Source organism: Suillus subaureus, assembly GCF_016647635.1.
Source record: "Suillus subaureus strain MN1 chromosome Unknown BJ212scaffold_102, whole genome shotgun sequence".
NCBI lineage: Eukaryota > Fungi > Basidiomycota > Agaricomycetes > Boletales > Suillaceae > Suillus > Suillus subaureus.
Window position 1 is genome coordinate 5,538 of NW_024538658.1, and position 26,466 is coordinate 32,003.

Consider the following 26,466-nt stretch of genomic DNA (forward strand, 5'->3'; position numbering starts at 1 on the left):
TTGAAGCGGGGAGACTCGGACTCGCCGTGGAAAATGAGAAAGCTGGCAGAGGTTTACCAGCCTCCTCACTGTCCGCGCAGCTACCAGTACTAGTACATATCCTACAATCAGATATCAGCGAGCTCTGCGTGATATGGATAAAAGATTTACCAGCGAGGGTGCAGAACTGGCGCTTGGTGCGATAGACACTGAGTGCTAGGTAAATGATGGGTGAACTTTCGCAATGGCGTCGAGGTACGCGCAATGCCAAGTTGGCATGATATCCACTGGGATCGGATCGAACGGAATGTACATTGTGTGCATCTTATCCTTAGTATCGACCTATATGAGGTATATGAACTCATACACGCTACGAGTAAACATTCATACCTCGGCGTCTTGATCCAGAGCCCGGCAGACGTGAGGGGCGTCTCAAATTCCGCAACGATCAGCACAGTAAGAGTTTTTCGTCGACGTGAAGTACTTACTACTAATGGGTGCAGATCATCCGTTAGGAGATGGTAGACTACTTAGTCGTCATCGCCGAACGGAATCTCCAACACTGGTAGTGTGATGGGCTTCGGAACGGGTGCTTCCAAGGTGACAGTGATGCATCACGAGCTGCTCATCGATGGCACAGGTGACTGCCAAGTCATAGGCGACATCAATCCGACAGGATGTGTGTTGCTCAGAGCGAAGTCGGGTGAGAGAAGGAGGAGGAATGGCCGGTTAGTGTCTCGAGGGACTCACCTTAAGTAGTTTGCATGGTTTAAGGGACGATCCAATCATAGTAGATCTTATTGTTGAATATAACTGGAAAGAGTCGTCGTATTTGGGACTCGGAATTTTGTTGATGGTCAGGAAGCTGACTGCTGCGACTATGGAGATGTCATGTTTAGAAGTTCGAAGTATACAACGATGGAATCACTCACGTATAGGACATCGATTTCTCCGAGGATTCATGACCAGCTGATTCAGGATTCTCTGACGGTTTGGGAGACGGTTTTTTTCAGTTATTGAAATGTCATTTCAAGGTTCAAATTACTCACAAGAACACGAGGATCCAAGAGGAAAGTCGAATTTAGACTTCCTGCGCAGACTAATATTGTTTATGGAATTAGATGTGCCACCGTCGGGTCCCCGCACCGGAATGCGACGTTCAGGCTGAAGCTGCTGGTCAACATGCTATGACGAAAGAGACTGATTAGATGCCTGACTACAGTGCTCGCCGTTACAGTTGTAGAGAGCTCTTCCGTCGCCATAGTATTACAGGGCTGAAAATGGAGAATCAGTCACGGTGCGGTTTGCGGATCGTTACGTGTAATTCTGAATCATGAGGGATTTGCTGGAAGGCCCCACTTAAAAAAATGGTATTGGTCCTCATTGATCTTCCAGTACAACAATCTTAAGATACAGCAAGACGGGAGAAATGATTGGAGCGATGATCAACGGCAGCAAAATTAGGCACGTACAAAGGAAGAAGGAATGTAGATAATCACCCGAACATGAGTAACCCTAATGACTGTGTCAGGATCGATATTGGTATCTACAGTGTCCATTGATGGAGCGCTGCAAATAACTCGCGGAATGTAACGGGTGTTATCCGCTGGTCCACTAATTCCAGCCAGCCTATGTGCGACTACGCTGACATGGCTTCGAAAAGAAGGTCGGTGATGATGATGATGATGATGATGATGATGATGGAGTGATGAAGACTGAGCTGCAGGTATCGGAGCTACGTGAAACAAAGGAGGTGTGAAACTGCTGTCAAAGAGTTTCCTGAGGGCTCGTGCGTGAACTTCTAGACCCGAAGAGACCATGATAATCGTGCTTTCGAGGGTGTGGCATGCCTTGCACTGGGATAGTGCACGAAAAAGCTGCTCAATCTCCATCCACGGAAATGCAACGACATCGATGTGAAACTCTTTCAGTGAGGAGAATTCCGAGTATTGCATGAGTGTTTTGATGTATGCAGCTGTGTCTGAGGGAAATAAAGAATCGCGAGGTTGAGGAAAGGAGTAAAATCGAAATGATGGTTATTGAGATCCAACTGGAGGGACGGAAATATTCTCCCACTCTTGCTAATTGCAACTTCGAGAAGGGCACGGAGATTGGATAGGTGCTCCCATGCAGCCAGGTCGAGGGGTGGACAAGCCAAAGTTACAAGTTGCTTGCACGAACGGACACTGTCAGATAGAAAGGACAGCTTGCTCCCCAGTGAGTTCACTAGCATATGTGAATCCCATGTGAACTCGTAACATGGTGTTCGGATCAGCTGGATCGTGCTTTCCATGTTTGGATTGGCCCGTCCACTCTTCATTCTGGCCCCACAGCTCGAAGAATTTTTGAATCTTATCATGCTGTCCAGATGCAAGCAGGTATTCATACACTGCGCGCCATGCACTGTCCAATGCACCGACAACCCACCTGCAGGTTACATTACCTTTAAGTTGTAGTCATCAAAATGATCCGACCGCTTTTCACTTACGCGTGACGGGTGCTGATGGCCTCTCCAGCGAAATGAAGCCTCTTGTTGGCATTGGGTACGGTGAGAGATGTGTATAAATCTTGAAAATCTCCGGGGCCAAAGAACGCGAAGGCACCTGTAGCAGAGAGTGAAAATGGATTAGCTCACACCAATATTCAAAGACTCACCCATGACGAGTGGTTCGTCGCTCCAGTCCCATGCATGCATATCTACGTACTGACCCAACAAGAAACTATAATCCACATTGTGTACTTCCGCGAGATTGCGCAGCACGAGTTCCTTCAATTGCTCCTCATACTCTATCTTACTGGTGTTGATGAGCGCTCCCAAGCGTTCTGCATCATTTGTCAAACAGTAGCTTGCAATCAGCACTGTGGACGGTGTGCTAGATTCAACCCCATAAGACGGGTAGATGATAGTTCGAATGGGAAGGTCTGTGGATGATTGGCCTCCTATTATATCGAAAAGTTCGGTCCACCACGCTGATTGAAAGCGCATGCCAACCTTGACTGAAGGACCGTACTGCAGTTTACGCAATGCATTTTTCTGCATCACATTTAAACCAGCACCTCCGAGTTCAATCATCCGCAGGCCCGGCAGAGGGATGGTCGATATAACGTGTGAATATGTGCGCGGGCTAGATTCACCCCTCACATAAACATTCATCGCTATGTCCCCACTCTGAATGATACTCGTGACCTTCTTATTGAACTGGATGACAGGCTTGGTGCCGATAGTAGTACTAGTAATGTATGCCGCCATGTAGTCGGTAAGCACTTGAGAACCGCCTCTGGGGTACAGTAATGGTACGTGTGAGACTCCGCATGAGGTCCAAGACAGAGGTGCACTTACTCGAAACACTTCCATTCTACTTCTCCAAAGGTCTGCGACTCGACACTGACGAATGCCAGTGCATCAAGAACCGACTCGGTTAAAGCACGGTTAAATGGGCCTGTGCTGTCGTAGAATGTCTCGCACCAATTGATAACGTTGGTGGAAAGATGCGTGCGCGGAATTTGAAGGCTGGCGCTGGGAATGTACTTGAATGACATGAATGAACGAAGCGAGTATGCATCGTGCTTCATCATGTTGTGCCAGCCCGAATGGACATTTTGCTCTAAGTCTTTCATGAGGTCCTTAGCGAATGGCTGGATGACATCCTCGACAATATTCTCAACTCCCGCGACGACGTACTGAGAATTCACACCCATTTCTTGGGCACGGAAGTCAGGAGGGCGCGATGTCTGAGAGACTTGATAACGTTGATTGTTGAAGTAGAGGAAATGCCCTTGTCTCTGTGACGTAAATAATAATCGATCAGTTTGGAGCTTAGAGGTGCCTTGGATAAACCCTCGTTGAGCTTCGAGTAGTTGATTAACTCGCCCAAGCGCCTCATGATGCCAGGCTTGTAATTGCCTTGAGCATCCTTCTTTGGCAGGGGAAACCTCATGGCGCCAACATCCTAGTTAGCGGGAAAGCCAAGAGTTTACATGGTCAGCATCTTTGGCGCAGCATCAAATGAACGACATACGTAGTAGTCGTATTTGCCACCATTCGGAAAGTTGTAGGTGAGGAGACGTCCGCCGGTGCGGCCAGACGCCTCCAGGATCTCATACTCGATGTTCAGCGAATTTAGGATGAGGGCAGTGTATAGACCACCAACTCCTGCGCCTAGGATTCCTACTGCACCCGGCGGACCATAACCATGTTTAGGGAGCACAGGTAGCTGCGAGGTCTCTTCGAGAGGAATCGCGGTGAGTGAGGGAATGTTTTTGAGGAGAACATCATCATAATCTTCGATAATGTTTCGACCCCAGTAACTGAACACATCTCCTTGGAAAACCATGATAAGCTCGCAGCTGGGATTGAAGATAGAATTTGTCGAATATATGTCGTCTAGTAAGCACAGACCGAAAACCACCTTATATATTGTGTTTCGTTCGGAGAATGAGAGGGATCAGCGCTAGCCTATAGCGTAAGCAACATTTGGACAGGAACCTGAAGATATCGGATATGGAGTAGCCTCGCCCGCGGTTGATTTCTTTAGACCCCATCACCATATCCGGCCAAGTGTCTCGCCGCCTCATACTGTATCATGAGGTTGTGAACTTGACCAACTTGATTAAATATTTGTTCGTCATATAAATCTGTTGGACTCAGAGAGATCCGAGACGAGGAAGACCGAAGGTTCCAACCTAGGTACGGAGAGTGAGTGAGTGAGGTACGAGTGCAAACCAAAAACGGACTAAGGCGAGCGACGTATTGACGTCGGCTCGCGTCCTTCCTTTATTTTATGTTTCGCATTTATATCCTACAGTAGTCAAGCCACCCAGCTTAAAAGGGCCAGCAGTAGCGCCCAGACATCTCAGTTCTTTTCAAGAGACTGAGATGTAAGTCCTGATAGTTACCTGTATTCACAATGTTCTAACGCCCTAGTAATGTACTTGTCCTTATAGGTACACCTACCATTAACAGAGTTCTTTTCAAGAGACTGAGATCGTACTTGTCCTTATAGACTCCTCGTCCTTTTCGCTCCTATATTCACCGCAAAATCTGCTGGAGCGTACGATAAAAGGTGCTAACTGTTCCAAAGTCATGCAGAAGTCACTCGTGGTCATGTGACGTTAGTCACTTGGTTATCCAAGAGCCCTATCTTACACGTCTTCCTTTGCCTGTTGAATTTTGTTTATCCATCTGGGTCTCAACATCAATTCCGAGTAGCTCATCAAAGAGACACTTGTCCAGTCCATGTGGGACTCACGCACGACTGTTTTCTTCACCGATACCCAATCAGGAGCGATCATAGATGCTAGCTGGACTGTACACGCTGCCGATAACGAGGGTCGGTTTACTATTTGCTCGAGAAGTATGCCTACTACCCCTTAGAAGGTCTTATTAGGATCTTTTAATCAAAATGATACCCTTGAATGGAGAGTCCTTGATAAGCTGACTTGTCTTCTACGAGTACGTCCCATCCAAATCCAAATCCTCCCCCCCGTCCCATTCACTAACTCGCTTCCAGTCAAAGAAGCCCTGGATGACTTAACACTATCCATCATACTCATCACCACCCGCACACCAACACAAATATTCCTCATCCAATCCAAGAAAGCTTCTACGAGTAGTGGCCCAAAACTAGTGTGCGTTACTATCCCGTACAGAGGACCCCATATAACCTCGACTACTGCGTTTGTTTCCGGTTGTCGTCATATTAACACTTGAAGGATTTGCATCCCTCTTTCTCCTACCAAACCGCGACCCCCAAACTACAACCCTAATCACTTGCTCACCCACTCACATCACAGACACCCTCAACCTCTTCAACTACACAGGCTCCATGGGATTCGGCCAAACATATATTCAAAAGCTCCTCAGGCACTGTGGGAGCATTGACGTCGAAGATATCGCAGAGAGTGTCAGGGAACCTCTTAGAAAGGGCATTTCGGAGGAAGGAAGACAAGTCGTGATGGGGGGAGTCATAGCGGGTTTATCGCTGCCCATCGTACGTCCTCTTTCGTCCGAAATGACCTTTTTCATTCACACTCGATATACATGTTCGATGACGATGACGCTGACGTTCATCTATACAGTGATGTGCCAATACCCAACCTTATTTAATGCAGTATCACTCCGCAACCCCGACATCTCAGCAGGTGAACTCGCACCAGGGACTGATATCCCTGATTGGGTTTATTCTGAATTCGGGGTTCTATCCACCGACTCTGATTATGACTCCTATACGTCACCCCCATCCAACTCCAACTCCCTCACATCACCCACACCAACGCCTCTCACGTCCGCACCTTCCCAAACGATGCCCCTGGCCACACCTCCACCTCCACTAATGACACCCAAAACATACAACACCCTATTCACTGCATCCCCAATCGCGTACGTCGATAATATAACAGCGCCAGTACTGATGTTGATAGACGAAGATGTCATGACGGTCGCTCCAGGGCAGGGGTTTGGGTTTTATCATGCGACTAAGGGGAGGGGGCGAGGATGGGACCGCGGCTGGGACTGAAGATGGAACTGGGAATGCAACCGGGACTGGCGATGAGACAGGGACCGAGAAGGAAAAAAAGAAAGGGATAGTAGAGATGTTATCCTTCTCCGGAGAATCGCATGCGATCGATGGAGTTGAAGCTACTGGGATTTCGTTCGAGGCTACGAGGGATTGGTTCAAGGCGTTTGCAGAGGGCCGTTAGTCATGCAGTGGTGTGTACATATGGGAAATCATGTAGGCTGAGATATATCCTTGACGTCGACCATCGAAATTTGAACATAGTGTAAGTTCGAAAGGTCATTCCTCTCGTTTCAACTGGATATTTGGAATATCAATGGATGTGATACTGGTTCGATCAAGCGTTGCGCTGTGTTATGGTGTCGTTCTATATTGGACATCTTGTTAGCTCCCTTGATCTCATGCATGAGCAGTAGCATAATTCATACATGAGATCATGGGAGTTAATAACTTGCCATTGTAACGCTCCCCCACCTCGAACACCGGGAGGATTGGCTATGGAGGAGACGCCACGAACAAAAACCAATCAGAAAAAGTCTAGAGATCAACAATTCTAAGTACTGATCTCTGGCCGCGAATCCAGAATCCTGGTACTCACCCTCAGAATCGACCCGGACCCTATCATGAAGCTCTCCTGATCTCATCGATGAACACCAACAAACAAGTTGTATGTTCTATCAATGAGATCATGAAAGCTGCCAGTGCCAACTTCAAGCTCGACCTCCACGTAAAGCACCTTGAAGCAGCAAGACTTGAACTCGCTGTGAAAAATGGGAAAGCTGGTAGAGGTTCACCAGCCTTCTCGCTGTCTGTGCCGTTACTACTACTAGTGCCAATATCCTGTAATCTGATATCACTAGCTCTGATATGAAGAGAAGATTTACCAGCGAGGAAGTAGAACTGGCGCTTGGTGCAATAGATACTGGGTACTAAATAAATGATGGGTGAACTTTCGCAACGGCATCGAGGTACGCATAGTGATGATATAGAAAATAGGGACCTGCTATCGCGATGTATGGCGTGTCGAATATCCGGAAATTGAATGCACACGCCTACGTATTGTCCTTTGTATCGATCTATGCAAGGTGCGTGAGCTCATGCATGCTACGAGTAAACATCCATACCTCGGTGTCTTGACCCAGAACACGGCAAACACCTGCATATGAGGGGCATCTCAAATTCCGCAATGATCAGCACAGTAAAAGAATTTTTCGTCAACGTAAAATAAAGATTAGTATTCTGTGAGGAAACAGTAGACCGCGGGATCTCTCTCGGTGTCTACTGCCTGGTGGAATCTCTAATACTGGTGGTGCGGTGGGCTTCATCTGAAATCCAATGAGTGCTTCCAAGGTGATGGCGATGAGAAATGGAGTAGCATGGCGCAGGTGTAACTGCCAGCTTATGGGCAATATCAACCTGACAGGATGTGTGCTGCTCAGAGCGAAGTCGGGTGAGAGAGGGGGGAGGAATGGGAGGATAATATCTCGAGGGACTCACCTTTAAGTAGTTCGCATGGTTTAAGAGACAATCCTATCGTAGTAGATCTTATTGTTGAATATATCTAGGAAGAGTCGTCGTATTTGGGACTCAGAATCCTGTTGATAGTCAGGAAGCTGACTGTTGTGACTATGGAATCGTCACGTTTAAAGGTTCGATTTACTTACAAGTATACAACGATGGAATCACTCACGTATAGGGCAATGATTTCTCCGAGGATTCATGACCAGCTGATTCAGAATTCTTTGACAGTTTGGGAGACCGTTTATTTTTCAGCTATTGAATGGTCATTTCAAGGTTCAAATTACTCACAAGGGTGCGGGAGTCCTGGAGGGATGTTCAATTTACCCTCCCAGCGGCGCAGATTGTTTGTGGAATTAGATGTGCCACCGTCGGGTCCCTGCACCGGAATGCGACGTTCGGGCTGGAACTGCTGGTCAACGAGCTATGACGGAAGAGACTGATCAGGTGCCTGACCTTGCCTGACTGCAGTGCTCGTAGTTACAGTTGTAGAAAGCTTTTCCGTCACTGTAATATTACGGGGCTGCAAGTGGAGAATCAGTTACGATGCGGTTTGCAGATCGTTACATGTAATTCTGAAACATGAGAGATTTGCTGGAAGGCCCCATATTAAAAAATGGTATTGGTCCTTATTAGTCTTGTGGTACAGCAACTTCAAGTCACGGCGAGACGAGAGAAATAATTGGAGCCATGGTCAACGGCAGCAAAATCAGGCTACAAACGAAGGCATGTAGATAGTTGCTCGAACATGAGTATATCCCAAAATCAGATCTCTGACGGTACTCCTGTGATATAGTGACCAGTGACCGGAGAAGATCTGAAAGATTCAAGATGCCGATTGACCTCATGCCACGAGTATAATTCGGGGTATACCGAGTATAGAACCCTGTCGACGCAAGGGAGCATGGAGAAGATGATGCGAGCAACAGCTTCGCCATCTGCTAAATCAGATGGTCTCAAAATCAGTTGCTGTAGAGCGGTATGTTGAAATGACTCTGTGTCAGGATCGATATCGATGTTCACGGTGTCCGTTGATATCTGCAGCCAATGCAAGTGGGGACAATGACGGAGCGCTGCAAATAACCCGCGGAATGTAACGGGTGTTATCTGCTGGTCCACTAATTCCAGCCAGACTATGTGCGGCCACGCTGACATGGCTTCGAAAAGAAGGTCGTTGTTAATGATAATGGAGTAATGAAGACTGAGCTGCAGGTATCGGAGCTGCGTGAAACAAAGGAGGTGTGTAACTGCTGCCAAAGAGTTGCCTGGAGGTTCGTGAACCTCTGGGCCCGAACAAACCATGATAATGGTTTCGAGGGTGTGGCATGCTTTGCACTGGGATAGTGCACGAAAAAGCTGCTCAGCCTCCATCCGCGGCAATACATCGACATCCATGCGGAATTCTTTCAATGAGGGGAATTCTGAGTGTCGCATGAGTGTTGTGATGTATGTGGCTGTGTCTGAGCGGAAAAAGAGAGACGTGAGGTTGAGGAAAGGTGTGAAATTGAGATTATGATTATTAACGAGATCTAACTTGGGGGACGGAATTTTTCTCCTCCTCCTGCCAATTACGACTTCGAGAAGGGTATGGAGGTTGGACAGGTGCTCCCATGCAGCCAAGTTGAGGGGTAGACAAGTCAGAGTTACAAGTCGCTTGCACGAACGGACGCTGTCAGACAGTATGGACAGCTTATCCGTTATGTCCCCATCAAAGGATTCTACGACTAAGTGCTCCAAAGTAGTGCAACGAGTCACCATTAATATGAAATCTGGTTGGATGTACTCTTGGTAGCAACTACGCAGCATGGGGGACAAAAAGAGATGCGAGTAGCTAGTTGGAGGTAGAAGCATGAAGGATATTGATGTCAGTCTAGGGAACAAGCATGTCTCGTTGGGGAAGACTGAGAGCAGGTGAAAATGGGTGTCGGATTCTATACGAATAGAGCGCACACGGGTGGCGTGACGCAAGAATTGATGGGTCTCAAGCTCAGATAATGGTTCGAGGCCTTGAGAGGACCAGCAGCGGTAGTAAGTATACTGTGTTTAAATGCTCTGTGAACCTATGGATGAGAAGGGCACGATACACTGACCTTTTGATATACTATTGGATGCAGCCTCGTCACACAACCTAGTAGTTGATCCAGGTCCACTATGTCGGCCCAAAGCTCATTCATTGCAGACTCGTGAAAGGCTTTGCATGTCGTTGCAAGTGCTGCAAAGCATCTCGAAGATGCTCTGCGATCAGGAAATCGGGAGAATTCAGATCGGAGGAATCCAAATATCTCTGGAAGAACATCGGGTACAAGTAGAGCTCGATGCATCATCACTGCAGACTTTCACAAGCTTGCTTGCAGGGTCATACATGAAGGTTATCTACATGAACAAACAACGGAAAAATCCGAACAAATTTCTCTCTCGCTCGCCTCAAATGGCGAATGATTAATTCACAATGGCCCCCTCTGGGCATACTTGTACCCTTCGTATAATGGTTCGAGGCCTCGAGATGACCAGCATGGAAAGTAAGATTACATGTTCTGTGAACCTATGGATAACTTCACGCTGACCTTTTGATATACTATTGGATGCAGCCTCGTTACACAGCTTATGGCAAGTCCCCCACGTCAGCCCAAAGCTCATTCATTGCAGGCGCTGCGGAGTGGCTCAAAGTTGTTTTCATGAATCTCGCCCACCTCAAATGACGATGATTAATAATCCCTGGTCTGATTTCACTGATGAGTTCACACCCCTCTTCTCGCTCGTGATGTTGCTCCTCTCGCGATACTCGATTGCTATCTTTTTGCGCATTTCAGAAGATTACAATCAAAGTTTGGACAATTCTGAACCGCTCGAGACACCCGTGAGGTTTGGACCATGACGATAGACATCTTTGTTGCAGTCGGAGGTGTCCTATCAGTCATGCGTCCCGTTCATATTCCTGCCCTGACGAAGTGAGTCCCTGCTTTTAAGATGATGGTCGTCGGTTTCCAAGTCACTCGTCAGTTTTAGGAGAACGAGAATTTCTTAATATAGTTCTTCGGCTTCTGAAATCACTTGAACTGTTATTCTTTGGACAAGTATATCGGGCTACAAGATCCATTGCCCAAGTCGAGACGACACAGCACTACTCCCATTTATTGACACGTTTCGTACACCACTATCTTCAGAAGTTCAATCAACTATTCACTGACACAAGTGGCATGATTATTGGTTCCTGCCCTATTAACATGGATCCCGTTTAATCCTGTACGAGTATTCTGATACTCGGTCCTTCAGCACACACAGGGCATCGTAAGTTTGCCATGGACGGCGCAAACTATGACCAATTTGATTCGGTTCTCAATCGCGTCCGACGCCGGACCCGTCCAGAGCCCGAGGAAGAAGAGCGCATGTGGTCCGAATGCGGTTATGACGGCGTGTCGCGAAGTTCCAAGGTGCCTGAGACGTTAGTCTTCACAGCCAGCTCAAGATGATGACGAATCTATGTGGGACGAGGAAGATGCAGAGTGAGAAGTGAGTCTGGATTTGTGATCAGTTGATCGATAGTCTTTGCTCATGTTCAAGATTTTCTTGAATTCTTTGCATTTGGCTTTACTTCATTGATTTGTCACACCATACAGCACTTGTAGCATTATTCCAGCCTATTTTCACTTGTCTATAGGACGCGCAAAGAATCAGGAAACCCCAGAGGAAAAGTCGTTTCTCAATCGATCGTAACGGTCAACAACGTAACAATACCATCTTGAGCGATGCCTGACAGTTGACCCTGATGTCAGATAAGCAACTACTTAACCGATCAAGCTCACCATGGTTAATACCATCAGAGCCAGCTGCGAGGAGACCAGTGATGTTTTGAGCAGTGGTACTGTATTTGACCCCGTTAAACCATGTTTCACCAACTGCTGCTGACACCAGCTGGTCGCTGAAACTGGATTGGTGATCCGTTCGTTACGGTCACGGAGCTACTTACCGGCCAATATCATATCCATCTGGCACGATATTATGATTTTCTGATGCTGGCTAAAGGTGGCGTTCGGTTGTGCAACAAAACCTTGTCGAATTACGCACCTCCTCTCGAGACACGCTGGCACATCAAGTAAGATACTAGTAGAGCAATAGACAATCTAGGGATGCTTACGCTAGGAAGAGAGCGCCACTGTCCGCCGTAGTGCCATTCTGTACATAAATACTGGACGAATATTATCACCACCCTAGATCAGTAGTCAACAAATTTACCGAAAATGATTTCCTCCGACGAGGCTCTCAAAACACGTTCCGCCTCCCGCGTTTCCATAGTCCTGGCGAAGTTCAATGGTTTGATTGACCCATCCGTTTCCATCTCCCAAGTCGGCAGACATATAACCACCTAAGTGAAGGCCGAAGCATTCTTCAGAGCTATCGCGAGCAAATAAGTAAGACGCAGCCCACAGATATTGCCATGCTTACAATCCAATAGCACGAGCAAAATTGATAGCTCCGTCAAATGTGAGGACACCACGAGAGCTAAGTCCAGAGATGATGACCTAAATGTTTGGGGTCAGTCAAGCTACACATTAAGCGAGGGTGTCACGGTGATGAAAGATAAATACATTCATAGGTTCACCATATCCATCGCCAGCATTGATGAGCATCGATCCGCCTCCGGGAGTCGGGTTATAATAAGCGATACCACCCCACTTGTCCATCCAAGGTGATGATACTGGAATGAATTGTAGATATGGCATCACAAAACCAAGTAAAGCATTCATAAGATGCATCTTGTTGATGAATGATGAATACGTCGAGTCTTATGCGTGGATCAAGAGGAAGGGTATATAACCTGGTAGCATAACACACCACATCTATTTTATACGCACTAGCTCGAAGGTGGGAATGACATGCGGAAGTAGCACGCACCAGGTTAGACAGCGAATGCAGCCGGTTCTGGAATTATACAAAACCAGTGTTGTCGGCACGGCTATAAGACAGCCGTTTCATTTGTACACAAATGATTTCAATAGATCGAAAATCAAATCTGACACCAAGGCGAGGTCTGACAGACAGATGGGCGTTGGCTTGGATGCGGCCAAGAAGCTCGTTGATTCGGAGATCGAGGTCCTGGGTCACCCCCACGCACCTGTACTAGTAAAGAAGGCCATCTAAACTCTGGACTTGTTTCGAGTATATCATGATAGAATGAAGAATCCGCGAATGGAGATCTCTCTAACGAGCACAAAATCATTATTTGAGAGTCGATCGGCGAATGAAAAACTCGATGATTCGACATATTGCCAACTCAACATCAATTGAGGCAATTATGCAGAAGACAATATTTCCTTCATAACTGGACCATCGACACCAAGCCAGGTAAGAGACCGAATACTATCAAAGCGTCCTGTGATATGCATGTACAAAGCTCACAGAAAAGGACTTTCAAGAAGGAAGTCTGCGTCACGAAGGAATGAACGTTTGAAGCTTGTTTTCCGAACGTCTGCTTCTGAACTTCCGAACAATTACAGATTCCATATATGGAAGTATGTTATCGTGGTCCTCGAAACTCAAGTTATTATGGGACTGGGCTAGAACGTCTACAATTGCAAGACATGTTGTCATTACCTTGGGGAGAGCACTAACGTAGCCAGTGCACCACTGTACGACTCATTTGTACTGGACACTTGTTCATGACCAAATCTGTGCTGCCTCCATTATTCAGCTACTGATCTGCTAGTAGTGACCTCGAGCTCCATACTCATGGCTAATACCATCACTGTAGTGACTTGAATTCAGATGGATGCATTTTACGTGGTGCTGCAAGATTCGTGATGGGACTGGACCCTAAATACTCATCAGCATTGCCTGTTCAGATAGGCAAATAGTACATGACCCGGCCATCAGAAACAAGTATAGAGCATCAGTTGGACATTAAATACTACACGCATAATCGAAGTAGTGCAGTAGAACATTGTACAGCACAGACACAACAACATTTGGGCTAGTAGCTGACTGGTCAATGCTTGATGAAATCATGGGAGCTACCAGTGCCAACTTCAAGCTCATTGCTTCTTGGACCTGTACCAAGTGGCACCCTGAGTAGGACCCTGTAACTACTCAACCAGCATAAGGCGCAACAGCACCAAACTGCCATACGGCGCCAGAGCACTACCCAACCTGCTCATAAGCACAATAGTTATTAAGTCTAACCCACATAATGTCAACAGATCCTCTGGAGAACTCCCAAAACTCCAAACAGTCAAGACCCAAATGACATGCGGCCACATTCAGGTCCTCCAAAAGATCCATTCCAGAACTCCTTAATGACCCTGCAACTGCCTCAGACATAATCGATGAACGTACAGCGAGAATAGCTTTAGAGACTAGGTTGTTCATCACCCCAGCAGCAGAAATAACCATAGATACACTAACCACAGCGCTCCTGGAATTCTCAGTTCAAGCACCATCCCTCACCCCAATGCACATAGACATAATCCGTGCCATAGCTATCCTCCTTTTCAAAACTGACCATGAACAAAAAGCTAACATAATTTCAGATGCAGTATGCACACGCTTAGAAAAACCTCTTACTCGGCTAAACAAGATGATAGACAACACTCCCACAGACGGTGTCAACCTCGAAACCTTGAATGAAGCAATAAAGAAAATGGAAGCATCAGTGGACAAAATAACAAATGCAATGAAAGAAATGAAGGACTCAGTTGATAAGCTCGCTCCATCTATTAACTCAACGCAAGGAAACAACGCTAACACCGTTAATATAGAATCCAGCCTTGAGAAACTACAACAAGAGATGACCACTCTATGTTATGAACTAGGATAGTTGCAATGACAGCTACTTGATAAGAGCAATGGCTGGGGTTGAATCAAGACCTTACAAATGTAAGGGTTGTTAAGACAAGTCAAGGAGAGTGTCCTTGGCTTGAATATTGATGATCAGATGACTTAGGATTGGAGGTCCTAAGTGAAGGATGTTTCAGGTGAGAACCTAGTAGATTAAAGTGAAGTTCTACTGAGTACATGACCAAGTATATATAGTAAGTAAGCGCTTTAGGGCAAGCACAATGAGTCATAGATAAGGACGAGTCAGAGATAAGGACGAGTCAGAGATAAGTCATCTAGTGATGGCAATAGCGATCATGATGTAATACAGATAGAAGAAATGAGTCATCTAGTGACGGCGACAGCGGTCATGATGTAATACAGTAAGAGATGAGAGAAATAAATAGGGGGCAAGCATAACTGTAACATTACCCCTTGTTTAGGAATGAAGTCACCGACTTCAGTTATCCTGATTAGCCCAGTAAATGGGGTTGGCGTCGTAGTTTGAATCGAGCAAGTTGTTCTGTTCCTCAGTGATAGGGAGTGACCTATCAGCTAGTTCAGTGGTGTGGTAAATGGTGTCCTGCTCAATTTCCCAATGGGCAAGGGCATCATAAAAGCCAGGGTCAGTCCATACCAGCGGAATGACTGCTTCTCCTTTCAACTCCTTACAAAAGACTGACAGGTGTCCAGGCGCATACACCTTGCAAACACGACAATAGTATGCTGGGCAGTTCTTGTGGTGATGTCCGGCAGTGCGGCAGTTACGACATATGACATTATCAACTGGTGCAGTTTTTACAATGGTGATGGAGGATGATTGGTCTGGTGGAGAAGGGGATCTGGATCGCTTGAGCGTTTTGTGTGGGGAAACAGACGTGGCTCATTTGGCAGCAATACAGGAGGATCTACATTGGATAGGGTATCTGCGCATGGTGGGCGAGATGGGGGTAGGAGATGGAGAAGCTGGTACGTCAAGTACAGCAATAGGAGGGATATTATCATTCTGATGCTCCATGGTAGTTGTTGCAGGGACCAGCAGTGGGACTGGAATGGCAATATGCGGGGAAGGAGGGCATGCAACTGGGTCAATAGTGATTCGTTCCATGACAATGTGAATAGCCTCTCTGATAGCGTCTCTAGTATCATCAGGCAACAGATGGATTGCAGTATTATGAATGCGTATATGAAGGTGACGGAATATGGTCTTGTGACATTCGTCATCAAGAAGATTGGCGGTGCGCTCGATGAGACTGGCATCCCTAATGATTCTGATGATGAGTCCACTAGATATTGCTCCTCTTTCTCCTAAAAGATGATCTATTTCTATAGTGTATTGCTGGGAGGTGAGAGCGGATTCAAAAAGGGCACTGGTTTTGACTTGATCAATAATTGAAAAGTAATTGGTAAGGGTGGAGTCATTGGTAAGGGTAGAGTTGGATGATGGTGGGGAAACCACTGGTGAGGGTGCGTTATTAGTGAGGTCAATGGCGGTGGCAGTCTGATAATCAAGGAGGGACAATGGGTGGGCATTTCCTTCGGCTATGGTGTTCATAGCAGCAGTGAGTTCTTCGATGCATTGTATGCAGAGGCATAGGCGTTCGAGAGACATGGTTTCTGGATTTACAATCAATGAGCTCTTTTATATGCAACAAGAGCGTCGGCAGCATTGCTAAGGTTTTCTTCTGGGATCCACTTGTTACTGGCAGAAGAGTATCCTTTCCAGGATACTAGATAGCATCTTTGTTTACCCATTCCTTTGTGCGATAAGATCGCATCAATTTCATATTCTTCTTCATTATCGATGACGTCTGGGGGCGGATCGTGGAAGTTCAGACCATGAATCTCTGTCTCATGATAGGATGATAGTTCGGAAGCATGGAATGTGGGGTGAACTTTCCATTGTGACAGTAGTTGGAGTGTGAACATGATGGGGGAGAGGACGGCGGTGATTGGGAAAGGGCCATATTGCTTCAGTGCAAGTTTCCGTGATGGTAACTGCGTGATTAGGTTCTTTCCAGACAGCCAAACCTTATCTCCTACTTTCCATGGATGGTATTTCTGTCCATGGGTTCGTTCCGCCATTCGTTGCATAGCGAGGTTATGACAGGAGAGTGCTTCTTCTCTAGATTTCTGAAGTGAGCAGAGTCTGTCTTCTGCCATGGGGACGGTGGAGTCAGGAAGTGTATGGGGAAGGGCTTGGGGTTCGTATCCCATCATTAGGAAGAATGGCGAGGCATTGCGAGAGTCGTGCTTTTGGTGGTTATGCACAAATTCTGCCATAGGAAGGTGTTCCACCCAATCTTCAGGGTGATTCCTGCAATAGATTTGAAGATATGTTTCGAGTTCCTGATTAAGTTGTTCAGTTTGACCATCAGTTTGTGGATGATAAGCGGTGGATGCGGATATGTCGTATTTCAAAAGCTTGGCAAGGGCTTTTGAGAATTTTGACACGAATTGTGGCCCATGATCAGAAATGACTTTTTCATGCAGGCTGAATTGACGGTAGACACATTTGAAAAATTTCTTGGCAACCCCTTCTGAGGTGATGGTTTTAGTGCATGGGATAAGAATTACCCCCTTCGTAAGCCCATGGTCTACCATGACCATGACAGAATCAAAGCCAGCACAGGGAGGAAGGTCGGTGATCAGATCAACCGAGACTTGGGTGAAGGGAGTGGTGGTGGCGGATGGGATTGGGATGAGGGGAGGTGTAGTCGGATGAGTATCAGATTTCATCTGCTGACAGAGGGCGCAACCCTCAACGTATTTACAGATATAGGTACCCATAGAGGGCCACCAAAAATCCTGTTTGATTAATTCTTCAGTTTTAAAACGCCCAGGGTGACCAGCGGTGGGATGATCATGACATCATTCTAAAATAAGGTGCCAACCTGCAGGGTGGACGTAGGCATGATCCTTATAGTAAAGGATATCATCCTTAATAGACCAATCCGCAAGGGTGGATTTCATGGGAGGAAGAGAAAGGCCATCCAAAGCATCAGAGGCGGCTTGGAAGATGGGATTGGGGTTGGAGGGGTTGGGGTTTGCGAGGGAGGTCATGAGTTCGACATCAAGAAGGCGGACGAACATGGAGTCAGGAAGAAGGGTTTCATCGGTGTTATCCTCCAAAGAATCCACTCCGTGATCAGGACAATGGGAGAGTGCATCAGGAGTGACGAGTTTAGTTCCAGCAATATGATGGAGTTCGATATCATAGCAGGACAAAATCAATTGCCATCGGGCCTGTTGTTGGGTCAATTTCTGGGCAGTTCTAAAATACAACAGATTTTTATGGTCTGTGAAGATGATGACGGGGTGAGGGTTACCCTCCAAATAATGACACCATTCAGTTAGAGCGCGAATGACAGCAAGGAGTTTGTGATCAAAAATCTGATAATTATGTTCTGCGGGATTCAACGTTTGTGACAGGTATCCGCATGGGTGATAAACACCATTCTCATCAGTCTGTAGTAAGACTGTGCTGGTAGCGACAAGCGACGCATCAGTTGCTACTGCGAACTGTCTGCTTGGATTGGGGTTTTGAAGGACCGGTTGCTTGAGGAAGCATTCTTTCAGAGTGGAGAAAGCTGATGCGCATTGCTCTGACCATAGAAACTTCATGTCCTTCTTGGTGAGGTCGATCAGCGGTCTGGCAATGTCAGAATAATGAGAGATGAAATTTCGATAGAAGTTGCAGAATCCTAAAAATGACTGAACTTCTTTTACTGTTGTAGGGATAGGCCAGTTGTGAATACCGTCGGTCTTGGCAATGTCCATTGCTACACATCCGGGGCAGATGATCATTCCTAGATATTCTACCTCTTGTGCATCAAATGTGCATTTTTCTGGTTTCAGGAAGAGTTTCTCTTGGCAGATCTTTTCTAAGACACACCGGGTTCGTTTGTGGTGAGAATCGAGATCATTGGAGAAAATCAAGATATCGTCCATGTATATGACGAGCCGTCCTTCATTGATCTCCTGTTGGAATGTCCGATTCATATACACTTGGAAGGTGGTGGGGGAGTTGCAGAGACCGAAGAACATGACATTTGGCTCAAAGAGACCATATTCCGTGGTAAAGGCAGCTTTCCATCTATCATCAGGATGAATACGGATATTGTTGTATCCAGAGCAAACATCCATCTTTGTGAAGTATTTAGCACCATGCAACCTTGCGACTAGCGAAAGTGGTAGCAGGAGAGGGTAAGCATTCTTAACCATCCAATCATTGATGTACCAATAGTCTTGACAGGGGCAAAGATTGCCGCTTTTCTTCCCCACAAAGAAAAAACCGCTTGCTTGTGGTGATTTTGACTCGGAGATAAAGCCTTTCTTTACGTTTTCATCAATGAAGGCTTTAACTGCCATATGCTCTGCTTCTGATAACGGGTACACCTTGGACGTCTTTGGAATAAAACCAGGTTTGGTTTCAATATGATGATCTATACTGGGTCATTCAGGCGGTAGCTGGTTAAGGCCGTCCTTTGCAAAGATATCAGTGAAATCATGAAGGTAGGAAGGGACGAGCTCCTTGAATGACTTCTTCTTTTGTTCAAGCCCGGCTGCCAATGCAAATTGCTGTGCCTTGTTACTGGTTTTAACATATTCAGATTCCGTTGGCCATGACAGTGGTGTAACTGTAGTTTGTTGTTCTGCGATGCTAGTACCGTCTTTGGTTAGGGGGGTATCCATAGAGATGTTGGTAATAACCCGGAGCTTGGAAGCGTTGCTGGGATACTCAACCAAAAATTCGTCATCCTTGAGGTGGTACGTAGCAATCTCGCATATAGGTGGCGCATTATCTGTGGTCCATACATCGTCTTTGGTGTCAAAGGAGTCGTCATCATCGTCAGGGATGGGATCAAGGTTAGGGAGTATTGGGGATGCTTCTTCATCTGGGATTTCTTCAATGGTGGCTCGGGGTGCCGATTCCTTGGGTGATGCAGCCATGACCGACTCTACAGGAGGTGCCTTTGGCAGCACTACAACTGGAATCAGTTCTGGTCTCGGATCATTCTCCTGGAGTTTTCGGAAGAAGGGTGGAAGTCCGTTCTTTTCTCATTCGATATCAACTTCTTCCTCAATCTGATCACTTTTCTCAGTTCTGGGGAGCTTCAGCTCTTCCGCCTTCCATCTGATTACTGGGTCCATAGCACGTAGCCAGGGGATCCCAAGTAATATCTGATCACGATGGCTGAGCTGTGTGATATTGAACTTCCCAATCATGGATTGTTTGTCAATTTTTACAATGAGGATGCAATATCAGGTGATAGCGCCCCCCTTTGTATAGCTTCCATCCGCAGTGGTGACTCGGAATGGTTTCGAAAGTTTGTGTGTCCAAATTCCGTGGGTTTTAACGAATTCTTGGGAAATAAATGTTCCAGCAGCGCCGGAGTCAATAACAGTGGTTGTTTCGATGGTTTTCAGACGGGTTTTGGAGATGAGAGAAATAGGAACTTGAAGTTCCTTTCTGATTCCAATACTTCGTACAAGTCTGATAGGTACATCGGAAGATACTGACGTCGATCCAGTCTTCCATGTCAAAAATCCTCGGCAAGGCGACGGATCGTTGTATCTTCATCCTCTTTATTGCTGTCCTCTATCTCTTCACAACAAACCAAAATCTTCTTCTTCTGTGGGCACGCTCTAGTCATATGTCCCTTCTGGTGACACGTCAAGCATAATCCTTTCTTCATATGGTCACTTCTTTCGGCTTCCGTGAGTCGATCTACCTCCATGGTGTTTGGGTTGTGCCGATCAATGGATGGTCTAGGCACATAACGTTGTCCAGTTGGTCTAGTGGTGGTATGATGGTTCTGTCAAAATGCGGCACCTCTCTGATAGTTACTGTCAAGCCTAATGGTTGTGGCAACGTACTTGTCGAAGTCTGTAGGAATGGTTTCCATCTGGAAAATGGAATTAACGATCCCCTTCTTTAATCCATCGTTGAAGAACGTGATTAAGACTGCATCTTGCTTTATGGAGGCCTGCGCAGCAAGGGTCTTAAAGCTAGTGACATAGGAAGTGAGGTTGCCCATTTGTTTCAGGGTTCGGAGTTTGTTCATGGCAGTGCCAATGGCATCAGCCGGTACGAAGGCTTCCTTGAACTTGGTTTCAAAGTTCGCAAAAGTTCCATAAGACTTGGAGGTGGAATTGTCGACTTCAGTGTAAAAGGTAAGTGCCCAACCCATGGCACTATATTCAGTCATGTACACAAGGGTGGTGATGACTTTCTTCTCATCAGTGTTATAGATTGTAGCGTTAAGCGCAAAGTATGCCTTAATTGCATACAACCATTGTAAAGCCTGCTGAGGGCTCCCATCGTAGGTAGAGGGTGCTCTGGCTTTAAGTTCTGGGGTGCTAGTGGACATCCTGATCATTCTGGTCTAGTGATGTTTCTACTGCAGGGGACGTCTTGGTCTCTCTCTGCTTTGTTCTGTTTCTGGTTCTGGGACCTCATTGATAGAGAGGGTCGATAGGAGACTTTAATCTTTTGTTACGAACTAGGATAGTCGCAATGACAGCTACTCGATAAGAGCAATGCCTGGGGTTGAATCAAGACCTTACAAATGTAAGGGTCATTAAGACAAGTTAAGGAGAGTGTCCTTGGCTTGAATATTGATGATCAGATGACTTAGGATTGGAGGTCCTAAGTGAAGGATGTTTCAGGTGAGAACCTAGTAGATTAAAGTGAAGTTCTACTGAGTACATGACCAAGTATATATAGTAAGTAAGTGCTTTAGGGCAAGCATGATGAGTCATAGATAAGGACGAGTCAGAGATAAGGACGAGTCAGAGATAAGTTATCTAGTGACAGCGATAGCGATCATGATGTAATACAGATAGAAGAAATGAGTCATCTAGTGACAGCGACAGCGGTCATGATGTAATACAGTAAGAGATGAGAGAAATGAATAGGGGGCAAGCATAACTGTAACACTCTAGTCAAGGAAACAACCCAAAAGAACGGATACAAGGCAGCTTTACTTTCTGGACTAGACAACAACACTAACGACCATACCATCCATATAGCAGCCAGAGATGCAATCAAAGCCCACCAGATCCTCATCAATGTCGCCCCTGATGGTCCAGTAGCCCCAAATAAAGTGTCACATGCACAACTAGTCAAGAAAATTCAAGAAACGTTCTTAGCTATCATCAACTTCAACACACTGGACCTAATCATCAAGAATGTCACCCAATACCACAATGGAGGAACAATCATTGAAATGACCACAGCAGAGGCAGCTGACTACCTCAAAAAGAATGATGTAAAAGAAGAACTCATCAAGAACCTAGACCTGAAGGTGGTCTTCAAAGACAGAGCATATCTGGTAGTTATACAATTTGTCCCACTAACTTTCAATCCTAACAGTGAAAATGAAATCTGCAAACTCGAGCAAGAGAACGACTGGGAAGAAGGAGCCATATCAATGGCATGTTGGATCAAACCTCCCAACAAGAGAGCAGACCAACAATGAGTCACCCATCTCCTAGTTACCCTCAAGAATCCCAACAATGCAAACAAAGCGATACGCAATGGAGTCACCCTAAACAAAAACCGACTACAAGCAAAGAAGAATAGAAGAGAACCCATTCAATGTGCTAAGTGTCAACATTATGGTCACATAGCTCAGGAATGTACATCTCACCAGGATACCTGCACTAACTGCTCTGAAGACCACAGAACCAGTGAATGCAACAATAAGCAATGACAATGCTGCATATCATGCGAAAAAGAGGGCCATGCCAGCTGGGAACGAAGTTGCCCAGAATTCAAGAGACAATGCATGGACCTAGACAAAAGATATCCAGAGAACACCATGCCCTACTTCCCAACAGACGAACTGTGGACTCAAGTACTAGCTCCCCCAAAACCAACCAACACTCCCGTCATAACTCAACAGCAACAATGACAAGCAGATCAATACCACAACCAGGATACACTGGACAGACACCTCGATCAAAGAGGATTGAGACCACTAAGAGGCACCTCCCACCTACCACGGAACACAGGATTCTCATCAAGGCGCCCCCCAATGGCCTTAACCTCCTGCTCCCCCTTGCCAGAACTCTTCCACTCATTCACTAATGTCTAACACACCCGACGATCAATCAGTAAGACTGTGAATATGGCAAGAAAATCTAAACAAATCAGATACAGCACAACACTGTATACTAAGCGGTCCATTCACTGTGAAAGCTTTTGATATAGTCACACTCCAGGAACCCTTCATCAACACTCTAGGTAACACAAAGGCAACCCCAGACTGGAACATCATATATCCTATGCATAGGTTCACCCACAACAAACGATCATGCACAGTCACATTAATACACAAACAGCTAGACACCAACAACTGGAGGCAAATTCTGTTCCCATCTTTGGATGTGGTTGTTATCCAAATGCAGGGCACCTTCGGAAAGCTCACCATCGTCAACATCTACGACAACAGTAAGAAACGGGAAGTCCTACCTGCACTAACTGCATTCCTAGACAAGGAGAGCTGACTCATCAAACCCTCATCCACGGACCACCTAGTTATCCTAGGTGACTTCAATGCACACCACCACCTATGGGAAGAGGCCAGGAACGCTCACCTTTGCACCCCTCCAGAGGCCCAAGAAGCAGCACAACACATAATTGAGTTAATGGCTGACCATGATCTGCAAATGGCACTACCAAGAGACAAACCCACACTCCAATCGACTAGCAGCAGCAACTGGACTAGACCGGACAACGTTCTCTGCACCTCCCACACACTCGACTCACTCACCCTTTGTGACATGGCACCTAGGCAATGTCCTCCATGTACTGACCATGTACCCATATACAGCACCTTAGACCTCCCCATCCCTCAAGCATCCACATCAGTCATGTTCAACTATTGAGATGTCAACTGGGACGAATTCTGCAGCACCCTCAATAGAAACCTAGCTGAATTTCCAGACCCAGAAGTCATCACAACAGAAGAACAGTTCCAGGCTGCCACCACTAACCTCAAAACTGCTATCAGTCTAACTATCAAGCAGAAAGTTCCAAAAACAAAGCCAAGCCCACATGCAAAGAGATGGTGGATGAAAGAACTAATGCTGATGATGAAAAGGAAAAACAAGCTAAGTGATATCTCTTACAGAATGAGAGGACTACCTGAGCACCCTAGCCACGCAGAACACCGGCAATATCGAAATCAAGTAATGGAAGCGATCTGCAAGATGAAGCAGGAACATTGGATAGAGTACCTAAAGGACTTGGACCAACAATCAGTATACACAGCAAACTGATACATCACAACTCCCTACAGTGACGGAGGAAGATCTAGCATCCCAGTCCTCAAAGTCAAGAACGAGAACGGCAACCTGATCGAAGCTATCACTAACACTGAAAAGAGCAAAGCCCTTGCTAATGTGTTCTTTCCTCCTCCCCCAGACAACAGCTCAGTTCCCCCAAACTACAACTATCTAGACCCAGTTGCTTCTTTCACAGAGATCACAGAAGAGCAAATTGCAAAAGCGATAACTAACACCAGCTCTTACAAAGCACCAGGTCCAGATGGAGTATGCAACATTGTCTTCAAACGGGCATCAGCTATACTAACTCCATACCTCAAACACCTATTCAATGCCGTCTTCACTCTTGGGACCTACTTCGATCCATGGCGAGAATTCACTACAGCGGTCCTTAAGAAACCAGGGAAAGTGGACTATATGACCCCCAAAGCATACCAGCCTATCACTCTGATCAATACAATGTGCAAGCTTCTAACGGCAATCATAGCTGAACGAGTCTCAGATCTCATGGAACACCACAATCTTCTCCCCAACACCCACTTCAGAGGATGACCCAGATGCACAACGACGGACTCACTTCACCTGCTGGAACTAACCGTCAAGAATGCCTGGTGCAGCAGAAAAGTAGCTTCAGTACTGTTCCTCGACATCGAAGGAGCATTCCCTAACGCAGTAACTGACCAACTGGCTCATAACATGAAGAAATGATGCCTACCCCCGGAAATAGTTCAATTCACGGTAAGGATGCTATCAGGATGTCGAATGCAACTAAAATTCAATGACTCAATCTTGGAATGGATACAAGTACACAACGGAATAGGACAGGGAGACCCACTATCTATGATTGCTTATTTAATATATAACACTGACCTTATTGATATAGCCAACCCCTACAACAACGAAACAGCACTAGCCTTTGTAGATGACATGGCATACATATCTGTAGGACCATCATTTGAAGATACCCACAACATGCTCAAAGACATGATGGAAAGACTGGATGGAGCACTCCAATGGTCAAGAGATCATAACTCAAGGTTTGAAGTAAATAAATTTGCACTAATCAATTTCACCCACAGCAAGACACGCACCCACCCCTCAATCGTCACACAAAACACCACCATACATCCAACTGAGCATCATCAATTCCTTGGCCTAATAGTTGATCAAGAACTGACCTGGAAACATCACACAGGACATGCTATAGCTAAAGGCACAGAGTACGTACTTCAGCTACATTGACTATCGAGGCCTGCCAATGGGATATCGGCAAAACTCATGTGACAATTATACCTCACTGTGGCCATACTGAAATTCACCTACAGAGCAAACGTCTGGTTCAAACTGATCTATCGCAATGAGACAATAAAGGAACAACGAGGTTCAATAGGTATAGCAAAGCGTCTAGCTACAGTCCAAAGAATAGCTGTGCTAAGCATCACTGGGGCAATGAGAACTACAGCCACAGATCACCTACACAACCATGCCAACCTCCTACCGGTCTCTCTCCTCCTTCAGAAAGTATGTCACCAAGCCACCCTTCACCTTGCTACCCTTCTGCAGTGACACCCAATATACACACCCTTGCAACACATCATCAGATACCAAAACACAACCTGTCATCGATCATCACTCCACAACCTCATAGCCACCTACCAAATTCTTCCCAAGGACATCAAAACACTTGACCCTATCAGCAGATCAGACAAACAACGACCAAATGTCTATCGCACTCACATAACAAGAAAGGAGAAGGAAGCTATAAAGGAGCAGAAAGAACTGATGGACAAAGTCCAGGTCTTCACAGACAGCTCAGGTCATAATGGAAAGATAGGAGCAGCTGCAGTCCTACTGCAAGAAGGGCAAGCGCCAAGAATACTGAGGTATCACCTAGGCTCAGATTGCAAACACACAGTATACAAGGCAGAAGTCATAGGCCTAACACTTGCAGCAAAGCTCATAGCCACGGAAAGGAACATGACATATCTGGCATTGATATTCATTGACAATCAAGCAGCTATTCAATCCGGTGAGAGTCAGTACATGAAACTGGGTGGATACTTAGTAGAGCATTTCCGCAACCTCACAGCACAACTAGCTAAGCAAAGAGATGACAGAGGACTCAACTTTGACCTCATGATAAGATGGATCCCAGGACACAAGGGAGTAGAGGGAAACAAAATAGCAGATGAAGCAGCAAAGAAGGCAGTGGAAGGAATGAGAAAGTCAAGTCCGAGAAAACGACTACCGTCATTCCTCCAGGTCGACAAGCTACCGGACAGCATTTCAGCCCTGAAACAATGGCACCAATCAGACCTAAATGTAAGATGGGCAGAAACATGGAAGAAAT

General features: G+C 46.1%; 4 protein-coding genes across 4 annotated transcripts; 2 read left to right on the forward strand and 2 right to left on the reverse strand.

The window, feature by feature from the left end:
- Positions 1–8,488: 8,488 nt before the first annotated feature.
- On the reverse strand, positions 8,489–9,288 carry BJ212DRAFT_1399758 (uncharacterized protein). The gene has a single exon (XM_041337297.1). The coding sequence runs from the start codon at positions 9,165–9,167 to the stop codon at positions 8,778–8,780; it is 390 nt and encodes a 129-aa protein (XP_041185992.1). The 5' UTR covers positions 9,168–9,288; the 3' UTR covers positions 8,489–8,777.
- Positions 9,289–10,003: 715 nt separating this feature from the next.
- On the reverse strand, positions 10,004–10,400 carry BJ212DRAFT_1399762 (uncharacterized protein). The gene is given in 3 exon segments (XM_041337298.1): positions 10,004–10,045; positions 10,056–10,080; positions 10,095–10,400. The coding sequence occupies 2 exon segments, from the start codon at positions 10,334–10,336 to the stop codon at positions 10,056–10,058; spliced, it is 267 nt and encodes an 88-aa protein (XP_041185993.1). The 5' UTR covers positions 10,337–10,400; the 3' UTR covers positions 10,004–10,045.
- Positions 10,401–22,033: 11,633 nt separating this feature from the next.
- BJ212DRAFT_1286864 (uncharacterized protein) lies at positions 22,034–22,306 on the forward strand (the record flags this gene model as incomplete). Its single annotated transcript, XM_041331963.1, has 1 exon — positions 22,034–22,306. A coding segment is annotated over one exon (273 nt), but the record flags the coding sequence as incomplete, so codon positions are not given.
- A 724-nt stretch (positions 22,307–23,030) lies between these two features.
- BJ212DRAFT_1286859 (uncharacterized protein) lies at positions 23,031–23,336 on the forward strand (the record flags this gene model as incomplete). Its single annotated transcript, XM_041331962.1, has 1 exon — positions 23,031–23,336. A coding segment is annotated over one exon (306 nt), but the record flags the coding sequence as incomplete, so codon positions are not given.
- Between the last annotated feature and the right edge of the window lie 3,130 nt (positions 23,337–26,466).

Coding starts and splice junctions, on each gene's coding strand:
- BJ212DRAFT_1399758 (XM_041337297.1), bottom strand. CDS start 9,167: ATGTCAGCGTGGCCGCACATAGTCTGGCTGGAATTAGTGGACCAGCAG.
- BJ212DRAFT_1399762 (XM_041337298.1), bottom strand. CDS start 10,336: ATGATGCATCGAGCTCTACTTGTACCCGATGTTCTTCCAGAGATATTT.